Source organism: Pyrus communis, chromosome 1 (assembly GCF_963583255.1).
Source record: "Pyrus communis chromosome 1, drPyrComm1.1, whole genome shotgun sequence".
In the NCBI taxonomy this organism is placed as follows: domain Eukaryota; kingdom Viridiplantae; phylum Streptophyta; class Magnoliopsida; order Rosales; family Rosaceae; genus Pyrus; species Pyrus communis.
The window spans coordinates 9118320-9136773 of NC_084803.1; the positions used below are offsets into that span (position 1 = coordinate 9118320).

Sequence of the window (18454 nt, forward strand, 5' to 3'; positions counted from 1 at the left end):
AGCTTTATGGCATCCCATCCAAATCCCATTTCCATTCTCATTTTCAGCTTGTAAGCTTTAAGAGTTGTAAACTCTTCTAATATTTCAAAGTGTTTGTTATCACCAAGCTTGCTACTTCTTTCATATATCAAAGTCCAAGTGTTTTACCAAAGCTTGTTGCTTCCCTCCTTTCTCTATTTCTTTGTCCAATTTTATTGAGAGTGAAAATGAGAGGTGTGATAGAGTTTGTAAACTTATCACCCACATATTTTGGTATTGAGTTAGTAAACTCTTTTTGAATACCAACAGTGTAATCGTCTCGTGTGAAATGCAAATGCTTTGACATTTATCCCCACGAGAACTGTGCTATAAATAAATGTGTTTTGACTTCCTTAATGATATCAAGTACTAAGTTTGGTAGATCTTTCAATTGTGTAAGAGCTTTTATTTTTTATTTTTTATTTTTTTTAAATAAATGATATTATCTACAGTAAATGGAAGGGGTAGCTTTACAATATGCTAGTAATAATGTGGTTCAAATTTACTTTTGACGAGAATCGAACTTAACACCTTTTATTTATAAGCGAAAGAAAATACTACTAGATCTTAATTCTAAGTGGCATGTTAAACGAACATTGACTTTTCTTTTTTCTTTTTTCTTTTTAGCAAACGGACCCTCCTTGTCAAAATATTGAACGAGCAAACAAGTAGGAAAGGATAACTTAATTTGTCCTAATCTCACACGTGTAAAGAATATAGACACACAGTAGCTTTCGGCTAAAGGACGTATTACGACAATTCTTGCATAGTACATTTTCATGTATGTTATGGTTTAAGTAGTTTTGTAGAGACGTCTAGGTCAAAAACCACCGGCAAAAAAACACTTGTTATTTAGTTTTAATTATTGAAATTTAATGAATTCTCTTTTCCGAATCTCATTGGGTTCTTTGATACAACACGTAAACACTTTAATTTTCATGATTATTTTATGATCCTATTCTTTCTTTTTACTCTTTTAACTTTTTATTACGATCCATTTTCTTGTTTGACAAAAAGTTCATTTATATACAATAATCGGATTGTAGCGGGTATAGTTTAGTGGTAAAAGTGTGATTTATTCTATAATCCTTTATATAGTTAAGGGGTCTTTCTATGACATTGCATACTTTAAGAGCATTTTTATAGAAGACGTCAAATTCAAAATTTCAAAATTTTAATTTGATAGTTGATTCAGTAATTTGACATATTGTCTATATTTTTCTTTCACTCAATATGCGAAAATTTATTGCTTCATTTATGTTTTTTTTATAAATAAAAATAATAAAAATTGAGTTGTTAATTTAAAAATAATAATATAATAAAAATAATAAGGCAAGTGGATGTCTTTAGAAATTACAAAAAATTATATTTGAAGGTAGTTTCAAATTTCACGTTTCTTTGTCAGCTTAGTTTTATTTTTCATGTTAATTTTGATATTTCGGTTGGAGAAAATGATAAGTAATTTATTATCGTTATATATTTTTGACTTTCCACCGCTTCCAGTTCCCATTCCCATTCCCATCGATTTGCAATCATCAGCAGCAGCATTGCATATATCGTCTTACGCGTACAGAGAGAGAATCAATCTCAATGGCGGCGAGTACAGAGGGAGTGTTCAGCAACAAACAGGTGGTACTGACTCTACTGAGAGACCATGTGACCGGCCGGCTTCCCCAAAGAATCTGACATGCAACTCACCACCGCCACCACCAAGCTCAAGCTTCCAGAAGGTTCCAAAGGGGTTATGGTGAAGAACCTCTACTTGTCCTGCGACCCTTTTATGAGAGGCCGCATGACCAAGCGTGAACCGGGCACCAGTTACGTCGATTCCTTCAACGCCGGTTCGGTCAGTCACTGTATATATTATCTTATATGATTTTAGTGTGATTTCTTCTTTTTGACTTTCTGCCTCTACAGGCTCTGACTGCCTTACTAATAATTTGTTTCAAATCAAAGTTGAAAACTTTAGGTTAGGCTAGGGCGTGCCCTTTCCCTTTTATTCAAGTTCGAATTGGGTGCTTGAGCAGTTTAGAATATTGTGTTGCAGAAAAAAATAATCCATGAGATTGTTAAAATTCATCGCTGTTTTTTAGATTTAAAATCGATAGAAGCGGTGATCTTACACCATCAATAATTTTGGTTCTATGACAATTTAAAGGAGAAGTTGATTTTGACAAAAATACTCAATTTAACAGGGATTACCTCACAGAACACCAAATGATTGGCGGTGGACAATCTCAGAGGCCCCTTCTATCGATTTTAAATCTGAGGAACCAAAATGCGAAGTTATGTCAATCTCATGAACCATTTTGAATAAATATAAAATAAAAAAAAATCGAATCCTTTGGGCATGTCTAATGTAATATTAGTAGTGTAGTACAATGGAACAAGGGAAACCAATTATTGATCTTGATGTTTAGATAGCCTTTTTGTTTGGACATGGTAATCCAAATTTATCTTGTTTGTTGCTTTCGGGATGTTCTAATGATTTATATAGTTTGAGACAACTTATAATTCGCCCTTTTTGATGATACAATGCTATACTTATGTCAGTTAAATCTTCTCAATACTGAGACACAGCTTCCTTTACTTATTAATTATGCATTTTGTCCAACGAAAAAGCTTTGTTATGCAATGTATAAACCATAAAGAGGATAGCGATCTATTCAATGTTGTAGTTTTATTTGACGTATTTTATAGAATTTTGTTGCATATTTGAGTACCATAGTTTCATTGGACTATTCTCATGGTACTTGAGTATGTCATGAATATTCATAATGCACTACCCTACCCGTATATACTCACAATACCTTTTATCAGTCAATACGGAATACGGGATTCCGCTAACGCGGTATTTATACGCAGGCTATTTCTAAACACAGATGATGAGATTTGAATAGAGAGAGACGCACATTACAGCTCGGCTATACTAGTGTAATGTTCCGAATACTTGCATTGTTCTATTTCAGCAAACGGAGATTTTGTCTTCTAGTAACGAAAATAAATTACTTCTGCGGACTATATAAACGCAAACAAAAATCCTAGCAGAAGGTGATCTGCAATAAAATTGTAAGCAAAGAACTTGAAATTGTACTGGTCAGCCTGATTGCGCCCTCCAGCTCGGCGTCCGCCGTAGACTCGTATGTATGTACAAGATTGCGCACCTTGCACACATTTAGAAGTGCTCTCATTCAAGTTTCCGAAATCATTCTCAACCTGCAAGTGCGAACTACAGAGGCAAAGAATATCCACGGAGGTGTTTCGAATCCACTCCCGACTCACGCACCAATGCAATTCGTCCAGTACGCGCCACCTGCAAGATCCACAAAGCGTTCTTGTTTGAGGAGTCAGCTCATGGACGATAGTAATGACATCCGAAAAATCTAGAGGGAAAAAATAAGTTTGTGATTGCTCAAGGAGTCAGCTCACAGACGCGTCCACTGAACTAAGCCAAGACTCATAATGCGAGCTGCCCCTATCAAAATTTTCAAGACTTGACTAAAGATTGCAGGACAAACCTCACAAATTCCATAGGGCTCCAACAATCTCTGCAATGCAACCATCTTGTTTATGTCTCCCGTAAGCTGGACAAAACCGAATCAAGTAAATATGATCAGTGCCAAGTTACCAGCAGTGAGATCTGTCCTCTAACAACGTAAAATGGCCCCTTAGCATCCATCATCACCCACATACATCATCTTGAGGTAAAATATAGCGTGTCTATTCTCTTTAATACATGCAAATCATGTCGGGTCATAGCAAGTGAGGTTTATCCCCCTAATTCTATATATGAAAAGGGCATATTCACCTCAAGGGTTATTGTGTGGTCAGAAACGTCCACAGCCTTGGCCCTAAAAATCTTGCCAATATCAAGTACATCTCTTCGAGCAACAGCATCTGCAGCAATTTTTATCAACATCAGTTCCCGCTCAGCAAATGGCAAATTGGTAAGATCTTGAACCTGAACAAGTCAAAAGTTATAAAGTTTGTTATTCACATCAAGGCCACCATTCTTAACGTAAACATAATAAAGACTATTCTGACAGAAGTCAAGGGTGCAAAGGAGTTATGAAGCCAAGGAGATGAGCCATCTAAGTGCCGGACTTCCGGGTTTGAACCATCTCCAATTATATCTTATTCTGTTTCTTTTGCTCCATCATATCCGAGAGTGACTTAGTCGGTTGTGGAGATAACAACAGACTGATGATGTTTCATGCTCCCAGGATATTCAACCAGCATTTACAAGTAACAAGATTTTGAATGAAGGGGACGCTACAATCAGGCGATTTGGGTCAAAAATGTGAATTCAAGACTCAGACAGTGCAGACAAATCATGCACAGACTATATTTGCATTACCCCTATAGCATTAAAATTATTCATTGCATTAATCACAACAGATGAGAACCAACATCTCTTCTTTAACATATCAAGAAAATGCATTCTTTAGAATAGTTAACAATCTTACATTATGAATATCGACAAGCTTATAAAGCTGCTGCACCAACTTGCTAATTGATTCATCTGTACCGGGAACAACAGTAGTAATGCGAGATTGCCCCTCAACTTCCGCACGGCCAACAGCTAAACTCTGGTAGCAATAAATCAGCTTGTTTAAACAGATGCCTAAAAACTTCTACCTGAATAGAAGACATAAAGGAGGGAATAACAGAAGAAGAAAATATACCTGAATGTTATAACCCCTTCGAGCAAAAACACCAGTAAGAATGTAGAGAACCCCGGGAACATCATTTACAAGCATGGATAAAGTGTGCGATCGAAGTCCACTGGTCTGAAAGCGTAGCTCGAAGAAAAATAGTCAACAAAACTCAGTGATTATGATAGGGTATGACTAGAACTCAATTGAAAGAGATAGAAACTGAAAAATTACCATTCACGATTATATGATTTACTTACATCTTCATCATTGAGAACACCCCAGTGAGCATCAAGAACTTGTTTGACAGTAAAGGTATCAGACGGCTCCACAGGATAAACATCACCCTTCATGAACATTTGTATACGTATTAATTGACAAGTCAATGATGATTTGCAGTTACATACAAAAATGATAGAATCACTGTTTCAAGATAAAAAAAGAAAAGGAAAAAGAGGAAAGATTGCATTTAATAATTGGTATTTTCATGAGATTGAAATGTAGCAACAGCTTAACAACCGATAATATAGCTATAGCAAAAGTTTCATAATGACTCTTGTATGGTGAAAGGCCTTATGATTAAAGGATGGAATTCTATATATTGAAACTGAAATAATAATATCAAATCAAGTAATCTACAGAAGCAGTTTCCTAAAAATTCCCAATTGTTCCACAGAAATGGGTTAGCCTCATACATACTCTCATCAAATTGTAAGAAGCATGGGAAACGAAAAAAACAGAGTACAGTAGATGCTTTTGATAAGGACTAATCAAATCAAAGGCTGAGGAAGAAAATACCTCAGAAGACACATCAGATTCAGCATTAACTAATCCGTTTTCAACCCCTACAAGAGCATCAACAGGAACTGTTCTCTCAAGATCAGGATATGAAGCTGCTGAATATCGCCAAAATGGAGCAGATGCAACCGGCTTTTCCCTCCTCAAGGCAATCTACAGGCGAAAACAACAAAAGATTTTTACGCATGACATATATCACTAAAAGAACACTAATATGAGATCTTAGGAGAAGAAGAAAACAACTAGAATTCCAATGATGCTCGATTAAACTGGCACCTTTCCGGTTCTGGCAACTTCTCTGATCCCAAACTTGCTTAAATTTCTTTGCAGAGCAACCATCTTCCCAGGATCTCCTGTTACCTATATCATCAAAAAATTAACACAAAAAATAACTTGGTTTTGGAACTTGAGTAAAAGCCAAACTGGAAATCATGTACAGATGCTCGGTCCTATAAATAATGGAGGAAGTATGAATATTCACTTGGTCTCGACGAAAGGCCTGTCTAGAGATGCTATCTGCACTGAATGTGTACCAATCATTACCTCGATGGTTACTGAGTGTTCTGAGATATCCACAATCTTTGCTCTAAAGATACTCACTAACCACTTGATCTGGTAAATATAAACAAAAAACAGAAAATCGTAAACAAACACATTTCAAAACCTTGAGCAAAACTAGCTATGTCCAATACCAGGGATGACTCTGTAACTACCTCGGCATGATATCTTGGATCGGAATTTACTTTTATAAGCACTAGTTCGCGCTCTACCTGCGGCTCCTTTGAGATATCTTCAACCTACCCGCCGCATTATAACAAACAAACAAACTGATAAATCAGTCGACCAAAATGATTACAACTGCACTCCACATTTAACACATTGCAGCAATAGTGATCAGATAAATCCTAAATATTAGCTCATATAATCTGCAGGTCACACTTTACCTAGAGTAATTAACAGTTTAATACATTAATTAATGAGAAATTTGTAGTAGATTAGAAGCTAAACCTTCATAACATTGACGAGCTTGTTAAGCTGCTCGATTACTTGGCGTAAGACCCTTTCGGTCCCGGAGACGACGATAGTGAAGAGAGCTTTGTCCCTGTTCAGACCAACAGCCAGGGACTCGATGTTGTATCCCCTCCGCGCAAACACCCCCGCAATCCGATTTATCATTCCACTTTCGTCCCCAACGAACACCGAAATCGTGTGCCTTCTCACCCTGATTAATCAATCAGTAATCACTAATTAAATTAAATTTAATCTTTTTAACGAAAACACAAATTTGCATTTATATATAACGCATGCATACTTGGAGCGGGTGGTGGAAGGAGGAGAGCCGTTGGAAGAGAAGGCGTTATCGGCGATATTCTCGTCGACGCTTCTAGCGGAGACGGCGAGTTGCTTGGTGCGGCCATGGCTGTGGCTTATTGATCTCGAAGCTGAACTCGTCAGAGGAAACGATAGCGTTTCAGAGAAGCTGACGAATTGGAGGTGCTCCGAGGAGGAAGAGGAGGAGGACGAAGAGAAGTTCGGAGTGCGAATCGGAGGTGAAGAAATGGTCGCCATTGGAGTGAATGAGAGAGGGAGAGAGCTGCTAGTGTGGCTTTGTTTTACTATTCAAAGCAGTGGATTTTACATCGAGTTAAAGTCGATCGACGATAAAACCCTTTGGGGTTGGCAGGGTCAGCTTTGCTACACTCCTTCAGTATCCTCGTTGGTCCCACTCTAAATCTTGGCCTGGCTGGGTATTGACGTGGGACCTGGTATTTTGGTCCTATTCAAAGAATTCTCACGAGATCCTCCATTCTAATCACATCCGTTTATTGTATATCGTACGGTAAAAAATTATTGTAAATTTTTTATTTAAAATTAAATATAAACAGTATTGACGAAAACTATCTTCAGTATATACAATAAACGGACATAATTTCTCAGATCCCTACAAAAAAGATATGAAGATAATTCTCATTATCCAAATGAGAATGAATTTTTTTATTAAAAAAATTATTTGACAAAAAAAATAGTTTAAAAAATTAAAAGAAAATAACTAAACATAATTAGGGTCTAGGTTAGGATTTGGTCCCAGCTCATTGGAAATAGGGTTTTGTTTTCTTGTTTACTAGGGATTAATGATTAGTTCTCTATGTACAGAGTGTTATGTAATTCAGTTAAGAATAAGTCATTCACAATGTAGTTATTTCAGATTTTGTAGCTGTTATGGTAATCTCTGTTTTAAATTAATAATAAAATTATATTTGTTTGTAGTTAGTTTATTCTTCGATTCATTCATTAGTTTTTATTCCCTGTACATTTGTCAGCTTCATTTTCAACTATCTAAACCTGAAGACATGTCAAGTGTAACTAGAAAAAGCACCATACTTTCTCCATTACAAATTCACTAAGAATACAAGGACTAAATATGTTAAGCTATTAGATTATCATACAAGCATCATGAGGGACGACAACACTTCTCTACTGATCTTACAATCATCAATAAAAAACACATTATTACGAGTCACTTCTAGCATACCTTGAGCTTCCTCCTATAGTTCTTAGCTATGGGCACAAGGCAACATACAATACGAAAACCCACCACCTCAACAATGAACAACAAATGCTACTCAAAGATTTAAGTTTGCACATTAAGCCATAAATGCTATAAAGGTCTCTCTTTAGTAGTTCAAGAGAACAACCACGACTACAAACACTCTTGTCACTAGAGCAAAAGAACGACCACAAAGGAAGATTTGAGAAACATGGAAGGGGAAAAGAAAGAAGAGACCGAGAAGGATTGTCGTCAATTCCAAAGCCAAAGGCAGAAAGCTCTTACAAAGTATTTTTTACACCCCTAATAAGAAGGGAGGATAATTTATAACACAAGGGAGGCTTTGACTAATTTACTCTCTAATTGTAAGTCACCAAAATTTTTTATTCTCAGCTTTTATTTTAGGCATTACCTCATAAGTTGTGAAAATTTATAAATAACCTTTTTTTAACAGTTGGTTTAAGATTTTGGTGATTTAAAAATAAAAAAAAAGGCACTTATTAAAAAATCTGAAACATTAAATGTGTTTGGTAAAACAAAATATTTTTTTTTTTTAAATTGATTAACAGTAAACAAACATAGAAAAGTAAAATCATGGTTCTATCATAGTTCTAAGAAAAAGTTTTTTTTTTCAAAGCATTATAATTAGTGCTCATTTAATGAAATTTTCAAATGGCAATTATACCCTCACATGTTTTAAAAAATTACAATCTTTGCTACTTTTAACAATTATTATATCATATTAAATATTATATATTTTTTAGTCATTTAACATATTCAAAGTACTTTATATTAAAGTTTACCAAACACTCAGACACTACTTTTTTTTATTATTAAAAGCACTTTTACAAAAAAAAATTTACCAAACACTCAACAACTTTATTTTACAACAATTTATTATCATAACACAACATAATCAATTTTTTTTTTTAAAAAGCACGACAATACCAAACTGACCCTTATAAAATTTTCATCCCTTGGATATAAAATGACTTTTCAACTCTCTCTAAAAGCCACTTCGGTGAACCAATAATATTTTCCTTCCAAGTATACAAGTCTTGCACGTCTGATCTACTGATTTTTATATCAGCAGCTACTCATTCTAGTACTTGATATTCAAGCCTAACAAGTGTGTTATAATACAAGTAGAGGGACATAAAAAAGCATGTGAAACAGGAGAAAGAGAAAGAAGAGACGTGATCAATTCATTTCTAATGGGCACTATTAATTCCCCATTTATCTTTTATTTTGTGGTCGTTCTTTTGCTCTAGCGACAAAAGTGTTTGTAGTTGTGGTTGCTCTCTTGCCCTATTAAGAAGAGGCCTTTGTATCAACCATAACTTAATGCACAAACTTGAATATTTGAGCAACATTTATTGTTCATTGTTGAGGTGGTAGTGGGTCTTGTATTGTTTATTTTTGTGCCCATAGCTAAGAACTATAGGAGGAAGTTCAAAGATATGTTGGAAGTGACTTATGGTAATGATTCTTTATTGATGGTTGCAAGATTAATGAAGTGTATCCATTTTATTCTCTATAGGAGGAAGTTCAAAGATATGCTGGAAGTGATTCATGGTAATGATTCTTTATTGATGGTTGCAAGATTAATGAAGTGTATCCATTTTATTCTCATGATGCTTATACAATAGTCTAACAGCTTAATATGTTTAGTCCTTGTATACTCAACGGATTTGTAATGGAGAAAGTATGGTACTTCTTTCAATTACACTTGACATGTCTTCCGGTTTAGGTCTAGTTGAAAATTAAATTGATTAATATACAGAGAATAACAAACTTATGAATAAACAGAAGAAAACCAACTACAAACAAATACAATTTCATTATTCTGAACTTAAAACAACGGTTTCCTTCACTACGGTCTAGTGTATTTTCCTTCACTTGTAAGTGAAAGGTCTTAGGTTTGTTTATTAACACATGTAATTTTAAATTCCGTCATTGCTGAACGCTTGTTTTGGGCTCCCGCCACTTAGTACAAAAGTTCTGACTATATTGTAACTGGCTTTTTTTGGGCTAGGCCCAAATCGTAACCTAAACCTTTAAGCTCACTCTCCCTTTAGTTGGGTAGGAACCAAAACGCGGATTTGAAGTGAATTCTTGAGTGAAGTTATTGTCTGTATAATTTATATAGGAAAGCTTGTTAGTTGAAAAAATTAGGAGAAATACCCTGACAACTAGAAGGTCAATGCTACATAGGGTTAAGCAGAAAGTTATGGCAGAGCCAGTAGGCAGTAGGCGGCTAGAGTTCGATGAATGAACAGTTGTATTTCAAGGGATGTTTTTGCCATAGTTTGTGGAATGTGGGATGTTTCTACTTGAGAAGACAATGCAGATGTTCTGTTTGTCTTAAACAAAACAATGATCAATAAATAACCGTTGTATCCATAAATGAACAATCGTCTTCTCGATGTTGATATTGTGCTACATCAGTTCCTTCTCTTTGGCGTCGTCTCTTTCTTCTGCACTGTAAACCACCTTTGCAGTTTGCACCCATATTATTTTTAGCAATGATCCTGAGAATGGTTGTGTCCATTTTGCGGTGTTGTTTTCCGTGAGCCATCTGAAAAACTAGGAAAAGCCTTTCCTTTTAATTGTATTGATCTAGTTGTTGCCGAAACAAACTTTACTTGTATTGTTATACTTTCCACAGATGTAGCTGGTTCAAGTAATCAGTTGTTCACTATGATATGAATTCACAATACGGAAGGTGCATGCCTCTTGCTGATATGCACATTCAAGCCAAAATACACAGCATCGAGATGAACCCGGGCCAAGGTGGCAAGTTAGTTCGAGCACCAGGCACTTTTGCAAAGATTTTGAAAGAACCCACTGCTTCAAGGTGTTTAGTGAGACTGCCTTCAGGTGTTGAAAAATGGATTGATGCTAAGTGCCGGGCTACGATTCGTACAGTCCCAAGTGATGGAAATAAGCCCAAGAAACTTTATAAGGCTGGGCAAAACCGGTGGCGAGGCATCAGACCAACGGTTCGAGAAGTGGCAATGAATCCAGTTGATCATCCTCATGGTGGAGGTGAGGGTAAGAGCAAGAGTAGTGGGTCTCATGGGAAGGGTTCTCGAACACCTTGGGGAAAGCCTACCAAGGGTGGGTACAAGACCGGTCCCAACAAGCATAGAAAGTAATGCTTTATCATTCACTTTATGTTAACACTAGTGTGGAAGTTAGCTTTGCGATGAGTTTAGATGGCAATAAAAGTCGCACTTAGATGTTTAACTCATCAGAAGATATTCAAGGTTTGCATACCTTATTCCCTTGCCAAATTACCGAAAGTGTTGGTTTTCTGGATTAATCTGTGTAAGTAGCTTAGTTGCTTTAACTGTGACTATCTTTTGGATAAATGCATTTTACCTTATCTTAACGATTTGGTATCGATTGTGTTTGATGTTGATTACCTGAATCAATTCCAGGTTGCATTTGTTACAGTTTACCAAGGTACTGAGTTGACTTGATGATAGACAATGATATTCAAAGTTTCGTCCCTGATGTCTGTTTTTGCAAATATCGCAGATGTTTAGTTTGGTTTTGTTTCTAACATAGGCTTATCGGCCCGTGCTTTGAGAAATGATAGGCATGCCATGTACGCATCAAGATATGTGACGCTTCAGAATTCATTGGCCTTTTAGAATTGTTTGATAGGCGATAGGTTTGTAGAGCCGGGACTGTCTTGATGAGAAACACACACTTGATCAGTTAGAATGAAAATTCACCTTATTTCATCACCCACGGCAAAAGTTTACCTTGTTTGAGGGCCTATCCTGTAACATAGAGAAATTGGATTGATCTTGCCTGATCCAATAAGGTTTGACTGACATTATCTACCTTAATCCTTGTTTTGTTAGAAAAGAAAATTGGGATTTCGGTGGATGGGTGGTCTTGTTAGGATGAAGTGGTAGCATAAATTATTGTAGTGGGCGTCCCATGTACATAGTGCTTCCCTTTATATGTGTGTGTATGTGTGTGTGTGTGTGTAGTCAGATTCCTCTTTGTTTGGTGGGATTTGGGAGTACTGGAGAATGGCATAGAATAACATTTTGGGCGGTGGAATTGATCCCTCTATCTCCATGCGCTGAAATAAATAGGGTTGGTAGGTAGACAATCCATCCCCGTGAAAATGTGATTTTTTCTCTCCGATCTGGCCGGCGGTTTCAATGATTTTAGATCGAACTAGTGAAATAATGACAACAATATGAACTACGGAACGGTACGCCACATGTAATAATACAATTGAAGGAACACTTGAAAAGAACACTTTCTACCACTTACATAATTTCATGTATGGTACCGCTCCGTGCTCCCGGTGCACTAATAAAATCTCTCTTCTCCTAGCTTCTTGTATCTTTCATTCAATTCAAATGACATAATATTCCAGGAGGTGGTGTTATTCGTACATTCATTCTTATCTCTCATATATTTTTCTTAATTTTTTATTATCAGATTAAATAAATGAAAGAATATCGATGGTCAAAAACTAACAAAGTTGTTAAGAAAGTAAAGCGAGTTGAATAGCGTCGTGACGTGCACTAGGATCCTCTAGTGAGATGATGATAAGATGGTTGAACGGATCAAAGGGACAGGTTTATTCAACTTGTGTGCAAGAATTGTCCGATTCTCAGTTTTGACCTAGTCGGCTCGATCCACTCCATCATCTAGTCATCGCATTCATTCCAATCCAAAGTATATAAAACAAAAACAAAAATGTCAAGATCTAAACTTCAAATCAAAATCCCCTTCATGTAAACATAGCCAAATTCTTTTTTGCTAAATAATTGAAGTGAAAGTAGGGGAAGGGAAATTGAACGTAAAATGGACACTTGAAGAGAATTTACATGGCATAGGTCTATTTCAAAATAATGATACAATTTCGTAATGTGCCATAAAAGTCATTTTGACTTCAGCAAACAATAGCCGAAAAAGTAACCAGAAAATCATCTATTTTTACAAATTTACCCTGTTGGAATAAAAAAAGAGGTGTGATATTCATATACCCTTTTAATTTTCGACTATCGGATCGAATGAATTGAATAAGATTAAATGACAGAAATTAATGAGAAGTGTGTGAGACATCCCTAAAAAATAACCATACGCTGTTACACAGAGGCGGCCAATTCCTCTTTTAGGCTTAATCCATGCCATTCTCATCTCCTGCTGTGCCTGTACAATACCAAATCAAACTAAATTCAGCCATACCATAAATACCAACAGGATCCTCTCTCCGGATCCTTTTGGTGAGGATCCTGAAAATTCGTAAATTGTGTTCGTTCATTGTAAATTATACGGTCGGTTTTTGTCAAGTACTATTTGTGTTTAATTTTAAATAAAAATATTTAAAATAAATTTTAATCTCACGATGTACGATAAACAGACACAATTCACAAATCTTCGTCATTCTTGTAAAAAGAATCAGCTCCGGATTCCCATAAATAAAATGAATTAAAAAAGCAATTACGTGTAATTTTGTCACAGGTAATTGCTCTTGAATAATGACACAATAATAACAGAAACTGAAGCAAACTGTAGCTTTGCCGCGTTTTACACGTCCAAAAAAGGAAAAAAAAATATAAAAACGAAATAAAGAAACATCCAAACCGGCATTTCAGCGGCAGTTCGTGCAGCTGGAAACCGGGGGCATATAATTACACCACTAACATTCCTCCCCCTCCATTTCTCTCTCTCTCTTGAATGCACGGCGCCCCACTTGGATCTCTCTCTCTCTCTCTCTCTCTCTCTCTCTCTCTCTCTCTCGTTCGAGACCTCATTTCCTCCTCTCACCGCGTCGATTGGAATCGAGAGCTTAACCCCCTCTCTCGGAGCCCCACATTGAAGCTCTCGATCCCGACCCCAGCACCGCCACCAGCATTACCAGTAACAAGTTGATCCCCAACAAAAATAAGAAGAAGGAGATGACAGAGATGATCGTGTATCTGTAATTGTACTACTGCTGCTGCTGCGTGCGCATACTTCTTCCATTGAATATATTCAAATGGAGAGCATCGCGGCGCAGCTGAAGCGGGGAATATCAAGGCAGTTCTCGACGGGGTCACTGCGCCGGAATCTCAGTCGCCAGTTCTCTCGCCAATCCTCGCTCGACCCCAGGAGGAACAACTTGCGCTTCAGCTTCGGCAGGCAGTCCTCCCTCGACCCCATCCGCCGCAGCCCTTCCCACGACGATGACGACGACGTCGATCTCTCCATCCCCGAGAATCTCGACTCCACCATGAACCTCCTCTTCCTCGCCTGCCGCGGCGACGTCCACGGCGTCGAGGACCTCCTCAATCAAGGCGTCGACGTCAACAGCATCGATTTGGACGGCCGTACGGCGCTCCATATCGCTGCCTGCGAGGGCCATGTCGAGGTTGCTAGGCTGTTGCTCTCTCGCAAGGCCAATATCGATGCTCGGGATCGCTGGGGCAGCACGGTACTGCTTCGTTACTACGCTATTTGTTATCTATAATATGGTGATGAATCAATCTAATTATCCTTTCCAGTGTGTTCCTGGTTTGGTACTGAAAAAAGCTGGTATAAAAAAAAACTGGAAGTTGTTTTTGTATTTGGTAAACATTCAGCTTCGGTTTTTTTTTCACAATTTTGGGTGAAAAAAGCCAAAAACAAGAAGATGCAAAACCCAGCTTTGAAAAACCGGTTTTTTTTCACATCTGTTTTACATAAAAATTTACCAAATACTATAATACTGCCTTTTTTTTTTTCAAAAGAACTTTTACAAAAAAGTTTACCAAACATTCTGCTGCTTTATTTCACAGCATAGCAGAAGTAGCTGTTTTTCAAAGCAGAGCAATACCAAACCAGCCCTTAATGTGTTGGTTTAAATTAATCAAATTTTAATTAGATTATTATGATTGTAAATAGAATTAAGAAGAAAATATGCTTACAAGTTCGTAATTTGTGATATTATAATGTGGGAGATTGAATATTACAAATGTGTTGAATGTGGACAGGCAGCTGTAGATGCTAAGTATTACGGGAACACGGAAGTTTACAATATTCTGAAATCCCGTGGAGCCAAAGTTCCGGTATGTATATAGTCTGATCAGCTTCTTTCTTTCTCTCTGATTGAAAAATTTAGCCTGTCTGCAGGTGGAGATTAATACATTTGTTGTGTTCTCTTTGTTTTTATTTTCTAGAAAATCAGGAAGACACCAATGACTGTTGCGAATCCTCGAGAAGTTCCAGAGTATGAGCTCAATCCGTTAGAGCTTCATGTTCGAAAGAGTGATGGTATCACAAAGGTTGTTCCTTTTCTCCTTTTCACCACCATTTGTAGATTTCGGCTCTGCTTTTCACTGTTCATAAATGCTCCGGTCTAGTAGTAGTAGTAGTAGTAGTTATGATATGTCTCAAGTCTTCGGGTGCATTGAAAGCAGTTTCTTTGCACTCGGGAAAATTGGAAGTCTGAGTCCCTTATTATTGAACTCCTATCAGGATGTGCGTAATGTTGCAGATCGGCAAGACAATTAATGTGTGCTTTCTTGTTTAGACAGATTGCTGATATATTTCTCCCTTTCTCTCAACAGGGATCGTATCAAGTGGCTAAATGGAATGGTACGAAGGTTTCTGTAAAGATACTTGACAAGGATCGCTATACAGACCCTGAAAGCATGTATGTACTCTCATCCCCTGAAAACCGTTTAGGTGATGTTGTACTACCACTTATGTCTAAAGTAGTACAATTTATGTAATCTTCTTGTTGTTTGAAATTGAATTGCTCCTTAGTTATTTGCAGAGCCATTAGTTCAGTGTGGGATGGCACATTTTTATGGTATAGACTTATATGGTTTTATGATGCATTCTTTCTTCATATTTCCTTAAATCCGACAGTAATGCTTTCAAACATGAGCTGGAGTTGTTAGAGAAGGTTCGGCATCCTAACATCGTTCAATTTGTTGGTGCCGTTACCCAAAATATACCGATGATGATTGTCTCAGAGTATCATTCAAAAGTAAGCTCTCTCTCTCTGCATATATATTGAATGTGTGCGCGCACTCATACACACTTAAATAGCTTAACCATGACTTGGCAATGCTTTGATGGTGATATTTCAGGGTGACTTGGGAAGCTATCTTGAAAAGAAAGGGCGCTTATCTCCGTCAAAAGCCCTAAGATTTGCTCTTGACATTGCAAGGCATGTATTTGTTTTTCTGCCAATTATTCTTTTAAAAACTTCTCCATTCAAATAGAAATTCAGCATACACACAAAAAAAAAAAAAAAAATGTTTTATGTTCAGATACAAGCACATAATCGTATCATATGGTTTATATATCTATGAGTACCTCAAGCATGTTCTTCCTTCTAACTGTCTAGCTAGGTTCAGCCAATTCACATTTATGACATTTTTCTTTTCTTTTCTTGTTACCAGGGGCGTGAATTATCTTCATGAATGTAAACCAGACCCAGTAATCCACTGTGATTTAAAGCCAAAGTAAGACAACCAAATGCATAAGTTGATGTAATAGGTGTAATAATTGGCTATTATTTTTTTGATGGTTCTGGTTGGGATGTACGGTTATTTCATATTTGAAATTTTGGTAAGGTGCCAGAAATATTTTGCTCGATAATGGAGGTCAACTGAAAGTAGCTGGATTTGGCTTGTTAAGAATGTCAAAAATCTCACCTGACAAAGCAAAACTAGCACAGCCTTGGGCTGACACTGACCTTTCAAGTAAGTTCTTGTACCACTGAATCACTTTCTTGCCTTGAATTCATCTCTCATGATCTGCACTCTATGATAAAATTATTCGGTCTTTACGAGCAGAAATATATTCATAATTAAAAATTTTGGGTTCTGATTGTTGCTTAACTTTCGCTCTTTGAGAAGGAAATTTTCTCTTCGACTCTATAGGAGCGCGAGATCTTAATTTCTGGGAAAATCTAGATTATAGGAAGAATCATTTTTGAATAATTTAATTAGACAAAAGCTGATCAATCTACACAACTACTACATGCGTATCAGTGTATACAGGATGTGCATGTTGCTCTCAAAACATTGTATATTTCTGTTTTTTGCAAAAAGAAGACTAGATCTACTCATCTGAAAGTCGTCATCAGGACTTGAATTATAATTTGTCCTCTTTCATTCTAGGTTTATATGTGGCACCTGAGATCTACAAAGATGAAATTTTCACCAGAAGTGTGGATGCATACTCTTTCGGTCTTATATTATATGAGGTACCTTTCATTTTTACTATCTTCATTGTGTTATCAAGTATAATTCATTGTCAGTTCAGCACTTCTAAATTAGTTTACTTTCCTGGGTTCCTAGAATATACAGTACATTGCTTTCTCAAGCTTACACAATACACATAAACACTTTGCTGTGAACGTAGGACTCTTGCAGACATTGACTTTTGAATTCTTATTTAAAACACCGATGGTTTGGGGGAATTTTGCGGATGGTTTTTCTTTTGATCTTGTGTGGAAAACAATTACATTGTTGCTTATTATTTTGAAATAAGCAATAACTTGCCTTTGTGTGGCTTTGTTTTCTCATAGATGGTTGAGGGATTACAACCATTCCATCCCAAGCCTATGGAAGAGGCTGCGAAACTGATGTGTTTGGAAGGAAAAAGACCGCAGCTGAAGACCAAATCAAAAAGTTATCCCCCTGAAGTAAAAGAGTAAGTTTGATTTCAATACAAGTCACCGTGGTCTACTGATTAACATGCAATAACTTTTTCTCGTCGTATCTGAAAGGGGAATTGTAATGCTTAATTGATGATGCTAAAATGATATGCATGCAGGTTGATTGAGGAATGTTGGAATCCAGAACCTGTTATGAGGCCCATTTTCTCGGAGATTATTGTACGGTTGGACAAGATAGTTTCGAATTGCTCAAAGCAGGGATGGTGGAAAGACACGTTTAAGCTTCCTTGGTACGTCTATCTTCTTTGTATCTTCAAAAGGTTCATAGTACTTTCTCTCGCACACGGACAAGTTGTAGATTTCATTTTCTTACTGCACTGTAACGCATTATACGATTTGATGATATGCAGGAAATAAGAGGGGGCAGTCTCAGTTCCATTGGAAAACGAATTGAGAAAAGGACTTGGGCGCAGACTAGGTGCTCGGGGCTCGACGTTGCAATGTAATTAATAATCAAGAGGGGGGCTTTGGTTTAGACTAAGAAATCGAGTCAGCCTACGTAAAGAGTTGGATTGCTATCCCATAATCTTTGTTTGCCAAGGAGCAGGAACAGTTCCTTTCTAGTATGTATCAGATTCATGTGCGAAAAAGAAATTTTCTTTTTATGTAGATGATTTGTTTTACGTACGCACACACGCACATAATAACGTACTCCCAAAATATAATCTCATTGCATCCGAATCCCTTTGATTTGGCGATGATCACCGCATTTTGCAGCGAAAAGAAACGATCTAAAAACTGATG

The 18454-nt window shown here is 36.9% G+C and overlaps 3 protein-coding genes across 4 annotated transcripts; 2 read left to right on the forward strand and 1 right to left on the reverse strand.

The window, feature by feature from the left end:
• Nucleotides 1-2887: 2887 nt before the first annotated feature.
• On the reverse strand, nucleotides 2888-7093 carry LOC137743335 (acetolactate synthase small subunit 1, chloroplastic-like). 2 transcript variants are annotated; one of them, XM_068483213.1, is made up of 12 exons: nucleotides 6784-7093; nucleotides 6480-6693; nucleotides 6185-6268; nucleotides 6015-6083; nucleotides 5748-5831; nucleotides 5472-5624; nucleotides 4934-5020; nucleotides 4704-4808; nucleotides 4485-4607; nucleotides 3827-3979; nucleotides 3537-3602; nucleotides 2888-3331 (listed from the first exon to the last, which is right to left on the reverse strand). In XM_068483213.1, exons 1-12 carry the CDS (start codon nucleotides 7038-7040, stop codon nucleotides 3248-3250), a joined length of 1479 nt encoding a protein of 492 aa, XP_068339314.1. In that variant the 5' UTR covers nucleotides 7041-7093; the 3' UTR covers nucleotides 2888-3247. The 2 variants fall into 2 exon arrangements, 1 of the variants encoding a protein (XP_068339314.1); XR_011069456.1 differs by having other exon boundaries at nucleotides 3259-3331; nucleotides 3827-3915.
• A 3332-nt stretch (nucleotides 7094-10425) lies between these two features.
• Nucleotides 10426-11806, forward strand: LOC137737415 (large ribosomal subunit protein uL2my, C-terminal part-like). The gene is made up of 2 exons (XM_068476915.1): nucleotides 10426-10519; nucleotides 10711-11806. The coding sequence occupies exons 1-2, from the start codon at nucleotides 10426-10428 to the stop codon at nucleotides 11175-11177; spliced, it is 561 nt and encodes a 186-aa protein (XP_068333016.1). The 3' UTR covers nucleotides 11178-11806.
• A 1897-nt stretch (nucleotides 11807-13703) lies between these two features.
• On the forward strand, nucleotides 13704-18319 carry LOC137746247 (integrin-linked protein kinase 1-like). Its single transcript, XM_068486325.1, has 12 exons — nucleotides 13704-14470; nucleotides 15009-15083; nucleotides 15195-15299; nucleotides 15585-15670; nucleotides 15889-16009; nucleotides 16113-16192; nucleotides 16428-16490; nucleotides 16609-16730; nucleotides 17151-17236; nucleotides 17561-17685; nucleotides 17809-17940; nucleotides 18061-18319. The coding sequence occupies exons 1-12, from the start codon at nucleotides 14036-14038 to the stop codon at nucleotides 18065-18067; spliced, it is 1437 nt and encodes a 478-aa protein (XP_068342426.1). The 5' UTR covers nucleotides 13704-14035; the 3' UTR covers nucleotides 18068-18319.
• Nucleotides 18320-18454: the final 135 nt, after the last annotated feature.